We start from the raw sequence: 18,125 nt of genomic DNA, 5'->3' as shown, positions 1-18,125 counted from the left end.
TTAGATTTAAATGTTGTCTCTTGTTCTTGCAAAATAACAAATAGCAAGAGCCTTGTTCCTATTTTGGATACATTTTATAAAACGTAATAGTTTTATTGTTTCTAATAATGTCTTCCCTGTTCCAAAGTTGTCTGAGCAACCTATGCTGTTCAAAACTATAACCTTGCACAGGAGTGTCAGTGATTAAGATGATGCATAAGTAGACAATTTAAATAGCTTAAAATCCTACCTGCATTTCCATTCAGTTTTGAAAGGATTGTAAAAATATATCTCTATTCTTATACTCGGAGTATAATTTTGTGACAGAAATCTACTGTTTACTATTCACCTTACTCTTACTATTGTTTGCATTTTCTTTCTTACCCCACCCTGAATCATCATCTAGCCTCATCCGATGCCTCCTGCCTCTCCTGTCCATCGCCGATCACCTGTTCCAGTAGAAAAGGTGGAGGATGATTATGATGATGAAGTAGTTTCCGAATCTTCGGATTACTCTGTAGTGATCAGAATGAGCCCCTCACACCGCAAGGATAAGGAACAAATCTTATCTGTAGAAGTTCCAGCTGAAGAAGAAGAGGATTCTGAAAAATGATACTGCTTTGGATTTGTGTATTGTGCTGTTAACAGTACCAGTTTAAAACTAGGCCTGAGATGCATTTACTAATAGTTAAGCTCACAGTGCCACCAATGCATTCGGAATAAAGATAGACTCGCAATGATAAAACATCGTTCACAAACTCAGGATGTCTCAAGTGCTTTACAGTCAATTAAATGCTTAAGTAGCCACTGTTGTAATGTGGGAAACACAATGTCTAATTTGTGCACAATCTAATCTGTTTTAGGTATTGTTATGTGCTATGTTTGCTAGGAAGATGGGGAACTACCACTGTGACCAGTTGCTAAACTAGTCATATATTTTAACAAGAAAATCAAACTGTGTCTGCTGGGGACCAATTCCAGGAATACGCTGACAGAAATTACTGAACACTGTGTTCCAGACAGTGCAAGTATCAACAGATCAGCAAATTTATATTTCCCCAACACTCATAAATAAAGATTCCGCAGACATATGCAACCATTCATGCATACAGATCATGTGTGTGATCACGACATTTTCAAACATAGTCTATGGTCTCCCAAACATATATAGATGTTATACATTACACATCATAGACATTTCAGGCACACACTTACGAAACATATGGGAACTAATCCTATCCACAGCAGTAGCAACGCAAAAGTATCTCGTACTTAGTCACACACCTACCACCTGCATATTTTACTACGTTGAATGTTGACTGAGAACACTAACATACATATGTCACTAATTATTGTTAAGTCATTAGTGTTGAATATATATATATGCAACTAAGTGTGTGTGCGCGTGTGTGTGTTAATTATGCACTGCGTGCAGTTATATAAAGGTGATTTTGCAAACTTGAAAACGCTTTGCTTTTCTGGACATTCTAAAATTAGCCATTCTCTTCAGAAACAAGTTGTCATCATGACCCCTATGAAATGGGCATCTTCTCTACAAAATGAAGCTTCATTATATATCAATTATATGTTGCCAATAATTTACTGGGCAAAGCCAGTATAAGAGGAAGGGAATCCTGCCTTATCCTGCCTTCCTTGCCCCTACCCTGGAGAATAACATTCTAGTTTCTGCCTTGATCGCTTTCAACATCAGGACTTCTGAAGGGCAAATTTTAAAACTCAACTTAAATTGTATTGTGTAACCATCACTATCTCTCCTGCATTCATCCAAAATGGCACAACATGGATAGAGACATTGATGGAGTTCCAACATCCTACGTGGATAATGGCATGTTAATATGGTTCTTTAACCAATGATTTACCTTCAAGATAATTTTAGGGAACAGTCTATCGGGCATATAGTCAGGAGGAACTTGTGTAGTCTCAAGACTAGCATAGGCAAGTTTCCTGTTTATTTTCATATGTACAATTGCGACTTACCATTCAAAGCGTATGCAGCCAACTATTCCAATTATCTTGTCAAAACTCTATGAAAGAAGTCCAGTTGGCAAAATTCTATCCACTCTGAAGTTGACAAGTTGGCTTTGGAGAGATGCGCGCTCCCTTTTTGCTTTTTCACCAAATGGGTAAGAAGGTTAGAACATAGAACAATGCAGCGCAGAACAGGCCCTTCGGCCCTCGATGTTGCACCGACCTGTGAACTATTCTCAGCTCGTCCCTCTACACTATCCCATCATCATCCATGTGCTTATCCAAGGATTGTTTAAATGCCCCTAATGTGGCTGAGTTAACTACATTGGCAGGTAGGGCATTCCACGCCCTTACCACTCTGAGTAAAGAACCTGCCTCTGATATCTGTCTTAAATCTATCACCCCTCAACTTGTAGTTATGCCCCCTCATACAAGCTGACGTCATCATCCTATTGGGTCTATAGCAAGGAGAAACTTGTGTAGTCTCAAGTCTAGCTGGGAACTTTCTCAAATTGCCACTTTGCCAATTACCTCCTTCCCTAACGGATGAGGAAAGTATCTGGTTTTCTGACTTTGTTACCAGGATGCCCGGTCAGCCACATTTGGGGGATGGAGGATTCCATGTGCTCCAATCTGGGGCCAATCAGCCGTATAGATGGGACCATGGTGATAACCTCTGAAAGCCACCCTTCTGCTCGTCTCTGACCTCCCTCAAACCCATCCATGTAAAGTAAAATTAAAAAACCTACCTTCTGACTTTTGAATCTCTGAAGGAGTAGGAATTGACTGATGGTCTTTAGATACATGGATGTGCTGGCCTTTGACTGACTGGCAGTTTCTGGTAAGCTGGATGCTATCTTCAAGGACTGTGATAGGCTAAGAAGCCCACCAAAGCTCAGTAGTCCACAGTTAACAAGTGGTTGGCATCTGATATAGCATGCTTTCTTGATGGGGGGTGGGGGCAGCAAGTTAGTTAACACACCTGTCCCTAATGTGGCCTCAAACATAGATAATCACACCCAGTGTAAGTGGAATGCTGCATTATTCATGTAGGATTATTGGACATCATTTAGTTCTTACTGAAATGACTCATTGAAGTTGAATTTATGAAAGTTTCTCTTTTATGGAGCTGTTGCTGTACATAACTGTACATATGTCTGTCTTATAACATGCTTACAATTAATCAGATTATACAAAGAACTTGATATTTATATTTCTATAAACTAGTTTAATATGATTGTTACAATTCCCATGGCGACTAATAACATTTAAAAAGAGATTAGAATTCCCAGTGAATTATTCAAAGGACCACAAAAGATTTCACATTTTAAGACTTTTACTGTAACAAACCAAAATCAATATCAAAAGAAGTTGGTGGCATAATGATAAATCACTGAACTAACAATCCAGAAAACCCGAGCTAAAGTTCTGATGAGATGGTATCCTAATATGGCAAATTTGAATTCAATTTTTTTAAAAACTGGATAAATAGCTAGCTTAATAATGACCATGTAACAACATTTGATTATTGTGAAAACCTATCTGATTCTTGAATGTCCTTAAGGGAAGAAAAATTGCCATCCTTACTCAGTCTAGTCTAGATGTGATTCCAGACTCACAGCAATGTGGTTGACTCTTATCTGCCCTCTTGGCAATTAGGGATAGACAATAAATGTTGGCCACATCCCATAAATGAATAAAAAAAATCAAGTCATTACTTAGCAGGCAACTAAGTATATTCCCTTACCTTCCTAAAATGACTGAAAAATCCATGCTGCATTTTTATTTTACATCAAACCCTGGGCAGAACCGTAAGGCAGAATCTTCCGGGGTGCCTGAAGCTTCTAAAAAGGGCTGGAGGATGAACTCAATTGGGTGGGAGACAAATATTCAGTTTTCTATTGGCAGGTTAAAGTTTTAATATTATGTTCTAAGTGCCATCAGCCTTTCAGATGGATCAGCTTTCCTGACCTTGATGGCCAGGTTGCATTCATTAGCATACCATGAGTACGCATTAACACTCCTATCCACTGGAATTACATTCACAGGCACAATCTTGTTACAGTAAAATGGCGAACAAGTGTGTTCTTAAACCTGACTGCTAATATGAGGCATGTACCTGGCATTATCGATTACTTCCTCCAAAACTTTGGTGAGTACAAACTTTTTCAGTAACTTCTCTCCTTAATAATGAGCCATTTGTTTTGCACACACACTTGCAGTGTAAGGGCCAAAGCCTGACCTGGGAAACCAACTCATGAGAAGTCTCAGTCATATGCATCTTACCTGTGGTGTTAAATGCCTACAATGCAAGGGATGAAGTGTGACCTAGGTCAACAGGCCTGCCCAGGTGTGGCAGTACATCAGCTGACATCAGCAAACCTGAGCAGGACTGGCAAGTGGGGCTGAACTCAATAGGTTCAGATAAAGGTTATGTAGAAAGGAATGGTAACAAATGGAACCGAAAGGGCATTGTTTTCAGGGGCACTAGAAGTTCCTGGGGAATGGAGGGAGGAAACTGGGATGCGTAATAGAGATTAACAGTGATAGGAGCAAGAGGAGAAGGAAGGGTGGGAGCTGATTTTTGGGTCGAGTGACTAGGTGCTGGGGGTGAGAAACATCAGGCAAATTGAGTAAAAGGTGCTGCAGGATAAGGCTGGGTACTGGGCTATGGATGAGAGTGGGATCGGGGAGGATATTGAAGCAGATGGTGAAACAGCTGATAGTCACAGAGGATGAAAGAAAAGGACAGAAGGAATGCCACGTGAAAAGAGAAGACCATCTACAGTGATGGGGGAAGAAGTGTTTTTTTTATTCATCTACGGGGATGAAGCATCACTGGCAAGGCCAACATGGCCTGCTCATCTCTGATTGCCCAGAGTGCCAGTAAGAGTCAACCACATTTCTGTCGGTCAGGACTCACATGTAGGCCAGACCACGTAAAGATGGCAGCTTCCTTTCCTAAAGGACATTAATCTATCAGATGTGTTTTTCCTGACAATCAACAATAGATTCATGTCATCATTAGACTCTTAATTGTAGGCATTTTTCTAAATAAAATTCTACCATTTATAGTGGCAGGATTCCAACCTAGGTCCCCAGTACATTACCCTGGTCTCTGGATTAACAGTCTAGCAATAATACCACTAAGCCATTGCCTCCCCAAGTAGTGCGGTGTAAGGTGGAGGGTAGAGGATGGATGAATGAAATTTTAAAAATTTACAATCACCATTTCTCACCCAAATGAGTTCATGACAGAAGGTCCTCATAGAGGATGCACAGTACAAATTGGAAGGGGTGGAGATCTGTTTGCATATGTTCCTGTGTAATGCAAACACACCCAACTAAGCGAATCAAAATAGAGACGGAAAAATCCTCTTGTGTGATCGCTCAGTCAAAGGCTAAACATTGAACGAAAACATTTGCTTCAAAGGTGAAAAATCTTTAATAACTCCAATACCAGCATCCCAACCTGTCACATAATTCATTTAACTCCTTAACTCTGAGAGGAGTTTGACTCACCAACAATGATGATGGTGATTGGGTGGGAGTGAGGAGCAGGGTTATCCCATATGCAGGGAGTGCTTAAGACTAGTGGATCTGTAAATTAAGACAGGAAGATGAAACCGTTAAAGTCTGTGGTTTCCAAGATTATAGGGCTGTGTAATGAAGGATAATGAAGGCCATCAAGAGTCAGATCCTGCAAATTACATATACTTAGAAAGCATAGCAAAAGGAATGGAAATCAAGGGTACAAAGTTCTTGCACGTGGCAGAATAAGAAAGAGGAAAAACAGTCATGAGTCAAGGAGGCAGTGCCTCACTATATAGAGACGTCTGTTGGGTAGGCTTTCACTCAACACATGAACAGCCTAATAAAGGTCCAAGTGGTAGATTTTCAATGTCAATATCTCAAATGAAAAGCAAAGATCCCATTTCTGATACTTATTTGCAGATTAGCTCATTCATGCTAGATGTTTGACCAACTTAACCCAACATCTATACTAACATTGCTTAGGTTAAGGAGGAGGAGAAAATGAAGGACCAGGATCTGCAGTTGTGAATAAAAAAGCAGCACCTGAAGATGTGAACCAGGACCTTCAGTGCCATTGAGCAAGGGAGCATCTATTGAAGATATTGCAGCTACCTGTAGATGAATGAAGGGCAGTGCAGGAGATGTTGCATGATTTGGGACACCATCACCTTCATCCATTACATTGTCCAGCCAGGATTACACTCCCTCAATGTCCAGCTCATTTCTGACCACATGCAACAATTCTTGCAGGTGTGCACCTGCTATCCAGGGAGCTGCCAAAACATTTACATTCTACACAACTCAGCTGTTCACTTCTCAACATCATCTCCAGAGCTGGCTTATGGGATGACAAGGGGTTGGCCCAAAGGCATTTCTAATAACCCCAGTATGAAATCCTCACTGATTATGAACAGAGCTACAATGCTACCCATGCATCCACAAGGGCCTTCTTTGAATAGACAATTAATCTCTGAAGGTGCTATCATCCCAGGTGGACAAGTTGGATCCCAGAATGAAATCTGGCTTGATAAGTCATATTTTCTTTAGTTGATGGGGCGAACAGTCATTGAAATGTGGTTATATAAAACTGCAGCCTTTCTTCAACAGAAGAACACAAAAGACACCAAGCTAAAATTAGAACACAACTTGAAAGATCTTAAAAGACACAGCAAAAAATCAATCCTCACCCTGTTTCTCAATATATCTACTACTGAGATGGAAATCCAGAGAAATTACCACTCTATCAAATCTTTCAGTTTAATTTATTCTCTTCAGTCCTTTCCTGTGAACTGTGAAATATTCTGACATGAATATCCATGGAACTCACTTCTGACCCTGTTAAGGTCTCCGACAAATTACTCTCTTTCAGTCTCTGGGTTTTCTAAGCAAAAGCCAAACCTTGATTATCTATAAACCAAAGCAAGCTTTTGGCCTTCAATGTTGACCCACCTGTCATAAAAACAATCTCCCATTATGCTACAGGGCAGCCTTGCTTTCTTACACATATTGGATTAGGTTTGACCAAATTATTTTTTAAACCCCTCAATAATGAAACCAACCGTATATGCCATGATTTAAACATTCAAACTGTAAAAATGACATTAGTACAACTATATTAATCTCATATCTTTCACCACAATGTTTTTACTTTACCTAGACCAGTCAGAAGGTGATTGTTTGCTGCTTGCTGAACAACTTAGTTCATTTATGTTGTGAGAATGTAGAAGTGAGGGCAAAGGACTGTACACCTGCCTCCTGAGATGAGAGAGAAATGGAATCTGATAGAGACACCCTACTTCTAAACTTCCAGCTCAGTAACTATCCCCATGACTTGTCCGGACTTGTCCGACCTGCCTATCTCCTTTTCCACCTATCCACTCCACCCTCTCCTCCTTGACTATCACCTTCATCCCCTCCCCCACTCACCCATTGTACTCTATGCTACTTTCTCCCCACCCCCACCCTCCTCTAGCTTATCTCTCCATGCTTCAGGCTCACTGCCTTTATTCCTGATGAAGGGCTTTTGCCCGAAACGTCGATTTCGAAGCTACTTGGATGCTGCCTGAACTGCTGTGCTCTTCCAGCACCACTAATCCAGAATCCACTAATGGCTAATTATGGCCTTCAGGTTTTATGCCTTCAAGGGAATGCTTGTTTTATACCTTTAAAACATTAAGATACTTTATTTGCATTAATTGTAAGTTAATTTGTTCCCTTGGCATCAATATATGACTCTATGACCTCTTGGTCAGTTTTCAGACCAGAGCATAAGCATAGAATTTGCAGGATTACAAGAGAAAAGAGCTTAAACGACTCGAATCTTAGTTTTTAAAGGTCTTCCATCTATTAGAGAGATATTGATGGGCTAAAATGTGCTGCTTAACTCTCAAACGTACAGCTCAAATATCACCTACACTCTTTAAAAGAACCAACCCAAATTTATTCCCAGTTTCCAAATTTCAGAAACAGAAAGAATTCTCCAAACCAGATCTAGTTCATGTCAAAGTCATGGTTTGAATCATCTAACCAAGGGTGATCTAACAATTTATACAACGACCTTTTAACTGAAAGGGATAATATTAAAAACTAGTTGTGGGTGTTGGCTTGGTTGTGGAAATAAGGTTAAGTCACCAAAGCCGAGATTTTCTCGTTGACATTGTCTTATTGTCAGTAATGCTCCTTTTAAAGTCAATAATTGTAGAACTGATCAGAAAATCTAGTCCCAGCTCAACAAAACCAATCATGACCATACCAGTGTGGAACTGTAGCCGGGGAATAGAGGTACATTGCTAATGGCATACGATTATAACTTCAGGTTTAAAAACTGTGGATTTTACAAGGGTTGAGATAGTAGGTGGGAAATGTAGATAAAATAAAAATGGGAAAGGTAAATAAACTAAAGATAGATACGTGCTATGCATCTTGATTTCACTGAGAACACTGCAAGCAAGGAGACAGTGTTTATAATATATAATCAACATTAGGAGGAACAAAAGAAGAAAGTGCCTGGTCATTGCTTTTGTATTTGTTGTGTGCCTAGATCGTAGCCCTGCTAGTTGCAGAAGTAGATGGATTCTTGATGAAGGGAGTAACAAATTATTGGGGGGTAGGACAGAATGTGGATTGATCATATCCGCCAGGCTTGCACTGAATGGTGGAGCGAGCTCGAAGGGCCGAATAGCCTGGTCCTGCTCCTAATATGTATGATTGTAAGCACCCAGTGTTTGTCATATTAGAATGTTTTCTCCCCCTGTATTTCCCTTAGGCCCATGTTATTACCCTCCCCCTTGTCCTGTTACAACTGTCCCTGTCTTTCCACCTTTTAATTTCGAATTCCTGGAACTTTTCCCGTTTTATCATGGACCCGCACGCTCGCTGAATTCGTCTCCATTGATTGGCCGGTGCCGGGCGGGAGCCTGAGCCTGATTGGTTGTGTCGAGCTGACAGTCATGGGGCAGGGGGCCGTGGAGCCGGCGCTGGGACCCGGGGAGCAGCGGAGGTTACTCTCAGCCTGAGCCCGGTTTGTCGGGGGCGGTGGGACTTTGGTGAGTATTACCCTCTCATTCCCGAACAGGCTGCGAGATTCCTGTTTGAAGGAATGTGGTCGGGGGGTGGGCATCTATCTACCTCTGTCTGCAGGGAGGTTATGTCCACAGGCTGAGTTTCATCTGCGGCCGAGGTAGGCTGGGCATTTGGCTCACAGCGGGATGTCTCTCCTCTCTGGTAGGAGACCAGAGGGAGATTGCTGCTGGTGCTTAAAGCCCTGCAGTGGCCTCCAGGTGCCAAACATGAAAACACAGCAGTGGAGATAGCAGCTGCGTTAGACAGAGGGGAGGGGAGGGGAGGAGAGGAGAGGGGAGGGGAGGAGAGGGGAGGGGAGGAGAGGGGAGGAGAGGGGAGGAGAGGAGAGGGGAATCAATTGTCAACACAGAGAATGAATGAGGAGCACCTGACGAGAGAAAGAGAGAGCCAGGTCGTTCTTACCAGAAGGAATTTTTCTTTCAACGCGCAAGTTACCAATTTTCCCTCTTGCATTCTGTCAGGGCGAGAGTCTTTTAGCCATCGGCCTGGCGACTGGGTGTTTCCGCTCTGTCCGAGGTGCGGATTTAACCCATGACCAACCCAACTGCGAGCCGAACCTGCATTGCAGTTCTGTGGACTGACACCAGCTGGTAGGCATGAGTTTAAATGAATTATTTCTGTAATTTGGTTTATCCTTCTTTTGTGATGTGATTTTATTTTTGTTGTTTATTGCTGAGTGAAGGTATTTCCTATGTCTCGGTTTGTTCTGTAGATTGTAAGGAAGGTTGGATAGATGATGTTTTCACTGACAGACAGCTGTTTCCTTGGCAACCGCATCTCCTAGTCTCATTATATGCACCTGTATAATTCCACTGCAGTGCACAATTGTGACCCTTTCAGCAGAACAGCGGGCTCTGATGAATTTGAGCCTGGAATGCAGGGTCATGGGCATATGCTAGTAACCGGTCCTTGGGTATTCTACTCTTCTTTGTCTATGATGGAAAATCATGGCAGATCCCTCTCCTGTTTTTCTGATAGATCAAATGGTAAATGATATCATGGCTCAGATCAGTTATTCATTTAAATGAAGAATAGGCTGAACAGGTTTGATATTTATGGGAATTAACTGTGCTGATGTTCACATTATATACCACTGCATGAAAAGATTTCTTGCCACAATCGAACTTGTTACACAGAGCAGTGAGTTCAAATATTTTAAGCTATTTATTCTTTGATTTTTGGAGGATTGAGCGGGGGAAAAAATCTGTGCTCTGCCCTCTCATGGCCTTATCAGGTTATGGTGGTTAGTGTGGGAGGCACTGCTTCACCTCTGGGATGTCAGTGTCAGTATCTTGAGACTGTGTGATGAGAATAATTGTTTGCTAAAGGAGTCATCCAGGTATAGCACGTATCCAGCAGTGCTCCTGGGGTGACTGGGTATTCAGCAATGACAGGGTTACATACCAGCTGCCCTGCACCTCTTCCCTTCTAGGGTTGATTGTTACCTTTACTAAGGAAAATATGCAGTTGGTACAATTGGAACAATGTTGGTCAATTTCTGTCCAGCATCTCCTTTGCTGAAACTGCCATGTGTAATTCATAGCCAGCTGGAGATAAGTAGGTTCACCCAAAATTATCATCTCAGCCCGCTTGGCACACCAGCCTCATTCCTGAAGAAGTGCTTATGCCCGAAACGTCGATTCTCCTACTCCTCGGATGCTGCCTGGCCTGCTGTGTTTTTTCCAACACCGCATTTTTCAACTCATCCAAAATCATCATGCCCCCTAACCTAGCTGCACTTAAATAGATGTAGTTGTGTTCAATGCTCAGCTGAATTGCCCTTTTACTTCTCCTCAGCTTCAAATGTGCTGTGTTCCACATGGTTCCTCCTCTCTCCATCTTCACTGTATTGAAGCTAAAAATCAGCATGTGTAGCTGGTGCCTCCTTTTTCCAGCACCTCAAAATGGCGGTTTCCCTTACTTCACACTGTGTATATTATGCTCAGATGTCCACTCATCTCTATTGTATGTAACTGGGTGGAGGCATCTCATCTGCTGTCTGACGTGAGGGTACTGTCCTGGCCAGTGTTCAGGTTCAGATGATTTTCTGAGTTCTTATTGTCTCGTGGGTTGAGCTTATCTCCTTCCTAAACAGTTAAAATGCTGCTGTCATGACGTGATGTAGTAGTGTTCTGTGGTTTGTTGAAGGGAAGGGTTCCATGCAGTAAAAGAGCAAACCTAGATTATAGTGCTTGTTTTACAGCCCTGAGTTGCTGGAATATGTTTTAGCACATGTGGAAATCTGACACCCTAACAGTAAACGTGCTACAGTTGATCCCCAAGCAGCCTCCTGACCTGGTTGACACCTATGTAGTCATATAAAGCTTTGCTCTTTGTCCTCTGCCTTCCCCTATTCAGCCCAATCATCTCCAGCTGAGAAAGGAAAAGCCCAAACTACTTCAGTCTGTCCTTGCTGGTATCTTTTCACTAAAGGAGTGCTGCAGGCACCCGAGCCACGGACTGATTAATTATATAGAAGTGTCCCTCAGGTGCAGTCAGTTGGTGCTAGAGACACTGCAAATTGGCTTTATAAAGGGTACTAGGCCGTTGCTGTTGGTGTGGAGTAAGGAGCTTAAGTCCATGGTATAATTACCATAAAGCATTCATTGCACAGAGAGAGGCAGACAATTGGTTTATGTATGAGCAAATTACTGCAGATGCTGGGACCTACTGAAAGCAGTAAATGTCAAAGATTACAACTGGTCAGACATCATCCATCTAGAGAGAACAAGCTCATGTTTTGAATCTAGATGGCTTTTCATCGGAGCTGAAGTGACATGTTGGGGGTAGGGGAGGCAGCATTTATGCTATAGTTTGAGAGGGTGAGGGGTAGGGTGCAGGTGGAGAAAAGGTGTTGATACTTCAGATAACGTGATCAGAATGTGAGAATGGTGTCTGCCATTCTTGATGAAGGGCTTTTGCCCGAAGCATTGATTTTCCTGCTCCTCGGATGCTGCCTGACCAGCTGTGTTTTTCCAGCACCACACTCTCTTGGTTTTAATCTCCAGCATCTGCAGTACTCACTTTCGCCTAGAACAATGGTGTGTCTAACTGTCAGACTGGAAAGGACAGACAGTCCTCGTGGAATTGGTGGGGGTGGGGTGATGGGAGAGCGAACATAGTAACAGAATGTAATAAGCTAAAAGAAAGGGAAGAAATGGGAGTTAGTTCACAATTTGGAGGTGTTGACCTCAATATTGAGTTCAGAAGGTTGTAAAGTGTCTCATCTGAAGTTGAGATGTTGTTCTTCCAGTTTGCCCAGTGGGACTGTCTGTCCTTTCAAATCTGGGAGTTGACATGCCATTGTTCTGCCATTCTTCCATTCCAATAGCTTTATCTGAACTGTCAACATTATCCTTTCTCCACCAGCACGCTACACCCACTACCCCTACATCTCCTTTCCCCTCTAGCATAAATGCTGTCCCCCTCACATTTCACTTAAGCTCTGATGGAATAATCAAGACTTGAACCATTAACTTGCTGTATAACCCATTGTGATCTCCAGCATTTGTTGTTTTCAATTGGTATATGATGGCTTGAAGATGCTACACTGGGTAAGTTGACGAGGCAGAAGCAGGCGAATCAACATTTTGAGCATAAACTCTTCATCAGATCTCCAGCATCTGCAGTCCTCACTTTCTCAAGATGACAAGGCAGAATAACTGCAGTATTGCTGATGTTACTTCCAGGCTTGTGTTCACTCCTGCCAATCAGTGATCCATCTGGTTGAGAATGTATTGATTCGGTGTTTAAATTGACTAAACAGATGTTGCTGTTGTATGTTCAGAATCCTGTACTGGCCACTTACACCATGTGCTGAGTGTATGATAAAACCTGGTTCCCAGTACCAATCATGATGAACTGTGCAGTCTGGAATTCAAGCACAGAGGAAATGACTAATGAGTCTAGTTTCTGCATGCATCCTGTACCTGTCTGCCTGGCTTTCCCACTGGTAAATGTAAAGACAAAATGGTTGACGAAAGGCTCGTTACACCTACTGAAATACAGCAGAATAAATGTACCATACAAGTTGCTCAATGCTAATCCTGAGCCAGATTAACTTGGCAAATAGACTAATGATTTAAGGTGAGTAAATTTGGTGCAAAATCACTGGGGAAGGTGAGCACAAACAGGGATGAATTCTGTTGTTCGTGGTTACAGTGAGGCCAGAGTTGAAAAGTGTGGTGCTGGAAAAACAGCAGGTCAAGCAGCATCCCAGGAGCAGGAGAATCGACATTTTGGGCATAAGCCCTTCATCAGGAACGATGAAGAGCTTATGCCCGAAATGTCAATTCCCCTACTCCTTGGATGCTGCCTCATCTGCTATGCTTTTGCAGCGTCATGCTTTTCGACTCTGTTGTTCTTGGTTACCTGACTTCTGTCTCCGACAGGTTTTGGGAAAGCGGTGAGCTGTGCAGGTTAGGAACACAGTCCCGCAGATCTGGCAGTCCAATTTGATCAAATTGATTTGTAGCAGTCAGTTCCATCAATGGAGTAAGAACCATTGTAAATGTGCCACTTTTTTTTATTTGCACTAAATTTACAAATGATAAACGTTTTGCGATTAGGTCCCTATGGCCTTGAATTCTGGTTTCTCAGGATTGCTTGCTGGAATTTCTACAGTACTCTGGCATTTTGTCATTGAAACTGGAGAATTAAAATTTTCAGTCTTCATTACTGTACTTGGCAAGACATACTCTAATCCGTGCAGTGGGAGAAATAGTTCTTTGTTGTTGATTGGCCTTGCAGATGATTGGAGCTAGAGGTGGATAATATGTGGCTGTGATTACATGGGCTGGACTTTCAAGGATAGGTTGGGATTGGGTTCCAGTTTGTCCATGGCTGGGATGAAGAGAAGGTGTTAGTTGTTGTAACAAAGATGGGGACTAGAGGTGGATCATCTGTAGCCAGGATAAAGATTAAGGATTAGATACTCCAAGCGAAAACTGGGATTGGGGGCTAGTTTATCTGTGGGTAGGGCAGAAATGGAACTTTGTCCATGGAAGGTTGGAGGGAAAGGAAGTAGCGAATGAGAGGAGGTAGGATTTTCTGCAACCTATTTCACTTGAATGCAAGAGTGTTTCCAAAGCTGAGTTGTGTTCGTAGAGAACCTTTTGAGGATGACATTGGGAGGCCATGATTGTTACAAGAGCACAAGATAATGGCTCATGTAGGAAGTATCTCTGGATTGCTTTGTCTATGACTCCTTGTTTTCCAAAAGTTAAATATCATTAGTTCACTGAAGTAATTTCAGACTGGGAACGAGTGGTACTGCTGTGCTCTGGAGTGTTATACTGGGGCTAATGTTGATGGGTGTATTCAGTGTTCACCGGCTTGTAAGAGCTCCCATCACAGCACAACAGTAATTTAATACTTTATGAAACTGTAACTAACTGTTAAACGGTTTAATAACCGTTTGTGCCCCAGAGCAAACTGTGAAGGAAATGTCTGTTTCCTTGTGTAATATGGAGAGAATACATGGCTGGTTGAAGCAAGTCATTGCACTTTGGCTTTTTTAATTAATTTCTGACGTGAGTGTATCATGGTAAAGTCAGTACTTAATGCCCATCCATTATTGCCCTGAGGAAGGTGGTGGTGAGTTACCACCTTGAGTATTTAATGTAGATACACTGACAGTTGCTGTTAGGTTTCAGGATTTTTCATCCAATGATACAGAAGAAATAGCAATAGAATGATTAAAATTCCAAATTGTGTGATTTTGAAGGGGAATTTGCAAGTGGTAGTGATCTCTTATATGCGCTGCTGTTGTCCTTCTAAGCTGTAGCAGTCACAGGTTTGGCATGTGCTGTTGCAGGAGTCCTGGTATATTACTGTAGTGCATCTTGTAGATGGTACACATTGCTGCCACAGTGGAGGTGGTGCATGAGGTGCTTATCAAGCTGTTTTGAAGTGGTGTTGAGTTGCATTTGTTTAGGCAAGTGAGGTGTATTCCATCACTCTTGACTTGTATCTTGTAGATAGTGGACTAGCTTTGGGGAGATGGAAGGTGTTTGGGTCTTTGGTATTCCCTTCCTCAAATACAGAACCTTTAAAATATTTTTAAGGCAGAGGTGGGTAGGGTTCCAGTGGAATGAAAGACTGGGACGTGCAGAAATGTAGAATTGAGGCTAAATCTGATCAGCCATGACTTTGTTGAATAGCAGAGTGGCCTCTTCTTGTTCCTTGTTCATGTTTAGGACAGCACAGTGGCTCAGTGGTTAGCACTGCTGCCTCACAGTGCCAGGATCCCAGGTTCGATTCCAGCCTCGAGTGACTGCCTGTGTGGAGTTTGTGCATTCTCCTCGCGTTTCCTCCGGGTGCTCCGGTTTCCTCCCACAGGCCAAAGATGTATAGGTCAGGTGAATTGGCCATGCTAAATTGCCCATAGTGTTAGGTCCATTAGTCAGAAGGAAATGGGTCTGAGTGGGTTACTCTTTGGAGGGTCAGTGTGGACTGGTTGGGCTGAAGGGCCTGTTTCCACACTAATCTAATCTATACGTGGACTAAGCTCACATTGCAGAAATGAAGGAAATCTACAGCTAGAGTTTGAAATTCCTTTGTGAGCGACAAATGCTTTTTTTGTGCTGTTGCCATTTGACGGGCCTAATAACTTTTAAGGTGTTCTAAGTTATTTTTAGTTGACTGCTATTGTGCAGTAGAAATTGTAATCAGATGGCTGGCTGGCTGCAGCCTTGAGACCCATGGTAACCGGGTAAACATGCCAGGCAACAGCCAGAGCAGGACTGCCACTGCACTGCTTCAATGTGAGTGCCTCATGATTGTTTCTTGCCTTCATCCCTTTTCTGCAAAGGAAATGAGTCACTCACCCAAGTTAAAAGCAGCTTTCTCCATCTGGCTGTAAATTCTGGGAGTAAGACTGAAACTTCTTTGTAAATTATTAGGCCCTCGCTATTTGCACGCAGAAGAACCTCTCCCTTTGAAATTGCAATTGAATTCTGCCAAAATGTTTCACTTCTGAATCTTTCTGTACCTCCTGCCAACTCGAATTAAATTACTTAATTTAAAACCTTTTTAAACAACAGATGCATTTAAATACTGCTTTTAAAAAGCTAATTAACGAATTGCAGAAGCTCTTCCTGGATTAATAGGTACGTTATGTTTCAGCTGCCCCTACTATTGTTTACTCTGCAGCAAAACCTGTTGATCTTGAGATTTAAAATGGTAATATTGTACAAGTGGAAATCTCTGTGCTTCCCTGGTTTCTGGTTCCCAGACAACCTCTGACCTTCTGTGGTTTGAAATGAAGTTGATAGTGATTTTTGTGAGTGATGCTTCAAACAGAAATGAGGTGAGAGTGGTTTGTACAAGATAGGAATTTTGTTTCTACGGACTGGTGAAGATTTAGTGGATTTTTCCTGGAGGTGCAGTTGGGCCAAGTTTTTTTTTATTGGTATGATAGGATTAGAGGTGCTTGTGGCTGTAATGGACTGGGGCATTGGTCAGATGGCGATAATGTCAGGCCATGAGTGCCCTCACTTCCCTGCTCATCAACAAGTCCAGAAAAATCCAATTCCTCCTTTTGCTGCTGGACAGAGATCAATATTCTGGATCAACCTAACCAGCTTGATGGATGGTCCAGTATATTGCAGTTTCTCCCCTGTCCCGATGTATAAGTTTTAATATTGTATTGTGTAGGGAGAATATCACTGGGTCAAACATTGCTGGGGTTTTTATCCCTCTATGGTTCCTTCCCACGCTCTACTCAATTTTGTCATTGATATGGTTTTTCTGCAATCATCAAGTCTTTCGGGAAGGGATCCTATTTTTGCAAAGGAAGCTGAATGTGTTGTCTGCAGGGAGATGGGAGGACCTGATGAGGTAGTATTTGAAACCATTCAGTTAGGTCAGAATTTTAAGCAGCAGCATCTGAGTTCTTGTATTTGGTGTCATGTGTCTACATTTGGGCCTGGGCTGTATGTAACTTATGAGGTAGGAGTAGGTTTGTAAGCAGTTTAATATTCTAGTTTTTTTTACGTTAGGAAGATGGAAGGTTAGTTGGGCTGAGGTTATCCAAGGTGCTAAAAATATCTGGATAATGGTTTGGCTGGATGTTGTGATCTGGGTGAGGGAATGGGGTGGAGAGCACTGGCTGGGTGTTTTGTTGGAAGTGACTGTACATGCAGTCCAAGGGGTTTTACGGAGTGGTTTAATATGGCAGAAGTGGTTATAAACATATGGTCAAAGGCAGAGGCCACCCAAGCTTTAGTACAAGGCCCAGTAGGTTGTCTTGAATCTTGGAATATGCCTTACTGCAACATTTGGTTGTTGACAGGGTTTTTTTACATGGGAAAACTGGCAAGTTTGAGGCAGATTAAGAAGCATCTCTTGTTAAGTTGGTGTTTATCTTGGTATGTACCCCTGGGAACATCCTTCATGCACCAAGTCCTCTGTCACAGTGCTACTTGCAATGCAGCTTGAAAAAATCTCAGCCACTTTCCAGACTCTCATGGCCAGGGCAGGATCCAAGGAGTAGGGCAGTGCAGCATTTCCCTGCCCTGAGTGCACATGTATTTGCTTACTCTGGCAATCAGGACAGTTCTCACCACTAGTCAACCATCTAATATGAACTGTAGTAAGGCATTTGACAAGGTTCCTCATGGGAGATTGGTTAGCAAGATTAGATTTCATGGAATACAGGGAGAGCTAGCCATTTTGGATACAGAACAGGCTTAAAGGTAGAAGACAGAGGGTGGTGGTGGTGGAGGATTGCTTTTCAGACTGGAGGCTTGTGACCAGTGGTGTATCACAAAGATCAGTGCTGAGTCCACTGCTTTGTGTCATTTATATAACTGATTTGGATGTGAATGTAGGAGGTATAGTTAGTGCAGATGACACCAAAATTGGAGGTGTACTGGACAGTGAAGAAGGTTACCTCTGAGTACAACGGGATCTTGATCAGATGGATCATTGGGCTGAGAAGTGGCAGATGGAGTTTAATTGAGATAAATATGAGGTGCTGCATTTTGGAAAAAAACAAATCTTAGCAGGACTTATACACTTAATGGTAAGGTCCAAGGAAG

The 18,125-nt window shown here is 42.3% G+C and overlaps 2 protein-coding genes and 1 long non-coding RNA gene across 10 annotated transcripts in view; 2 read left to right on the top strand and 1 right to left on the bottom strand.

Moving 5' to 3' along the window:
- cngb1a (cyclic nucleotide gated channel subunit beta 1a) overlaps positions 1-1,446 on the top strand; it is a 217,498-nt gene extending 216,052 nt beyond the window's left edge. For all 6 annotated transcript variants that reach the window (XM_072547720.1, XM_072547719.1, XM_072547716.1 and 3 more), the window contains one exon: positions 386-1,446. In XM_072547720.1, the coding sequence (XP_072403821.1) occupies positions 386-592 (207 nt within the window). In that variant the 3' untranslated portion in view covers positions 593-1,446. The remainder of the gene's footprint in view (positions 1-385) is intronic.
- The window catches only part of LOC140453203 (uncharacterized), a 128,610-nt gene extending 118,991 nt beyond the window's left edge, over positions 1-9,619 (bottom strand). The window contains exon 1 of the long non-coding RNA XR_011952322.1: positions 9,487-9,619. This is a non-coding gene — a long non-coding RNA (uncharacterized lncRNA). The remainder of the gene's footprint in view (positions 1-9,486) is intronic.
- The window catches only part of kifc3 (kinesin family member C3), a 58,462-nt gene continuing 49,285 nt past the window's right edge, over positions 8,949-18,125 (top strand). For all 3 annotated transcript variants that reach the window (XM_072547727.1, XM_072547726.1, XM_072547722.1), the window contains exons 1-2: positions 8,949-9,047; positions 9,546-9,674. The gene's annotated coding sequence lies outside the window, so the exon portion shown is untranslated. The remainder of the gene's footprint in view (positions 9,048-9,545; positions 9,675-18,125) is intronic.

Source organism: Chiloscyllium punctatum, chromosome 26 (genome assembly GCF_047496795.1).
Source record: "Chiloscyllium punctatum isolate Juve2018m chromosome 26, sChiPun1.3, whole genome shotgun sequence".
Classification (NCBI taxonomy): Eukaryota; Metazoa; Chordata; class Chondrichthyes; order Orectolobiformes; family Hemiscylliidae; genus Chiloscyllium; species Chiloscyllium punctatum.
Note: the sequence above shows the minus strand (reverse complement) of the source record. Positions and strands in the feature narration are given on the sequence as shown.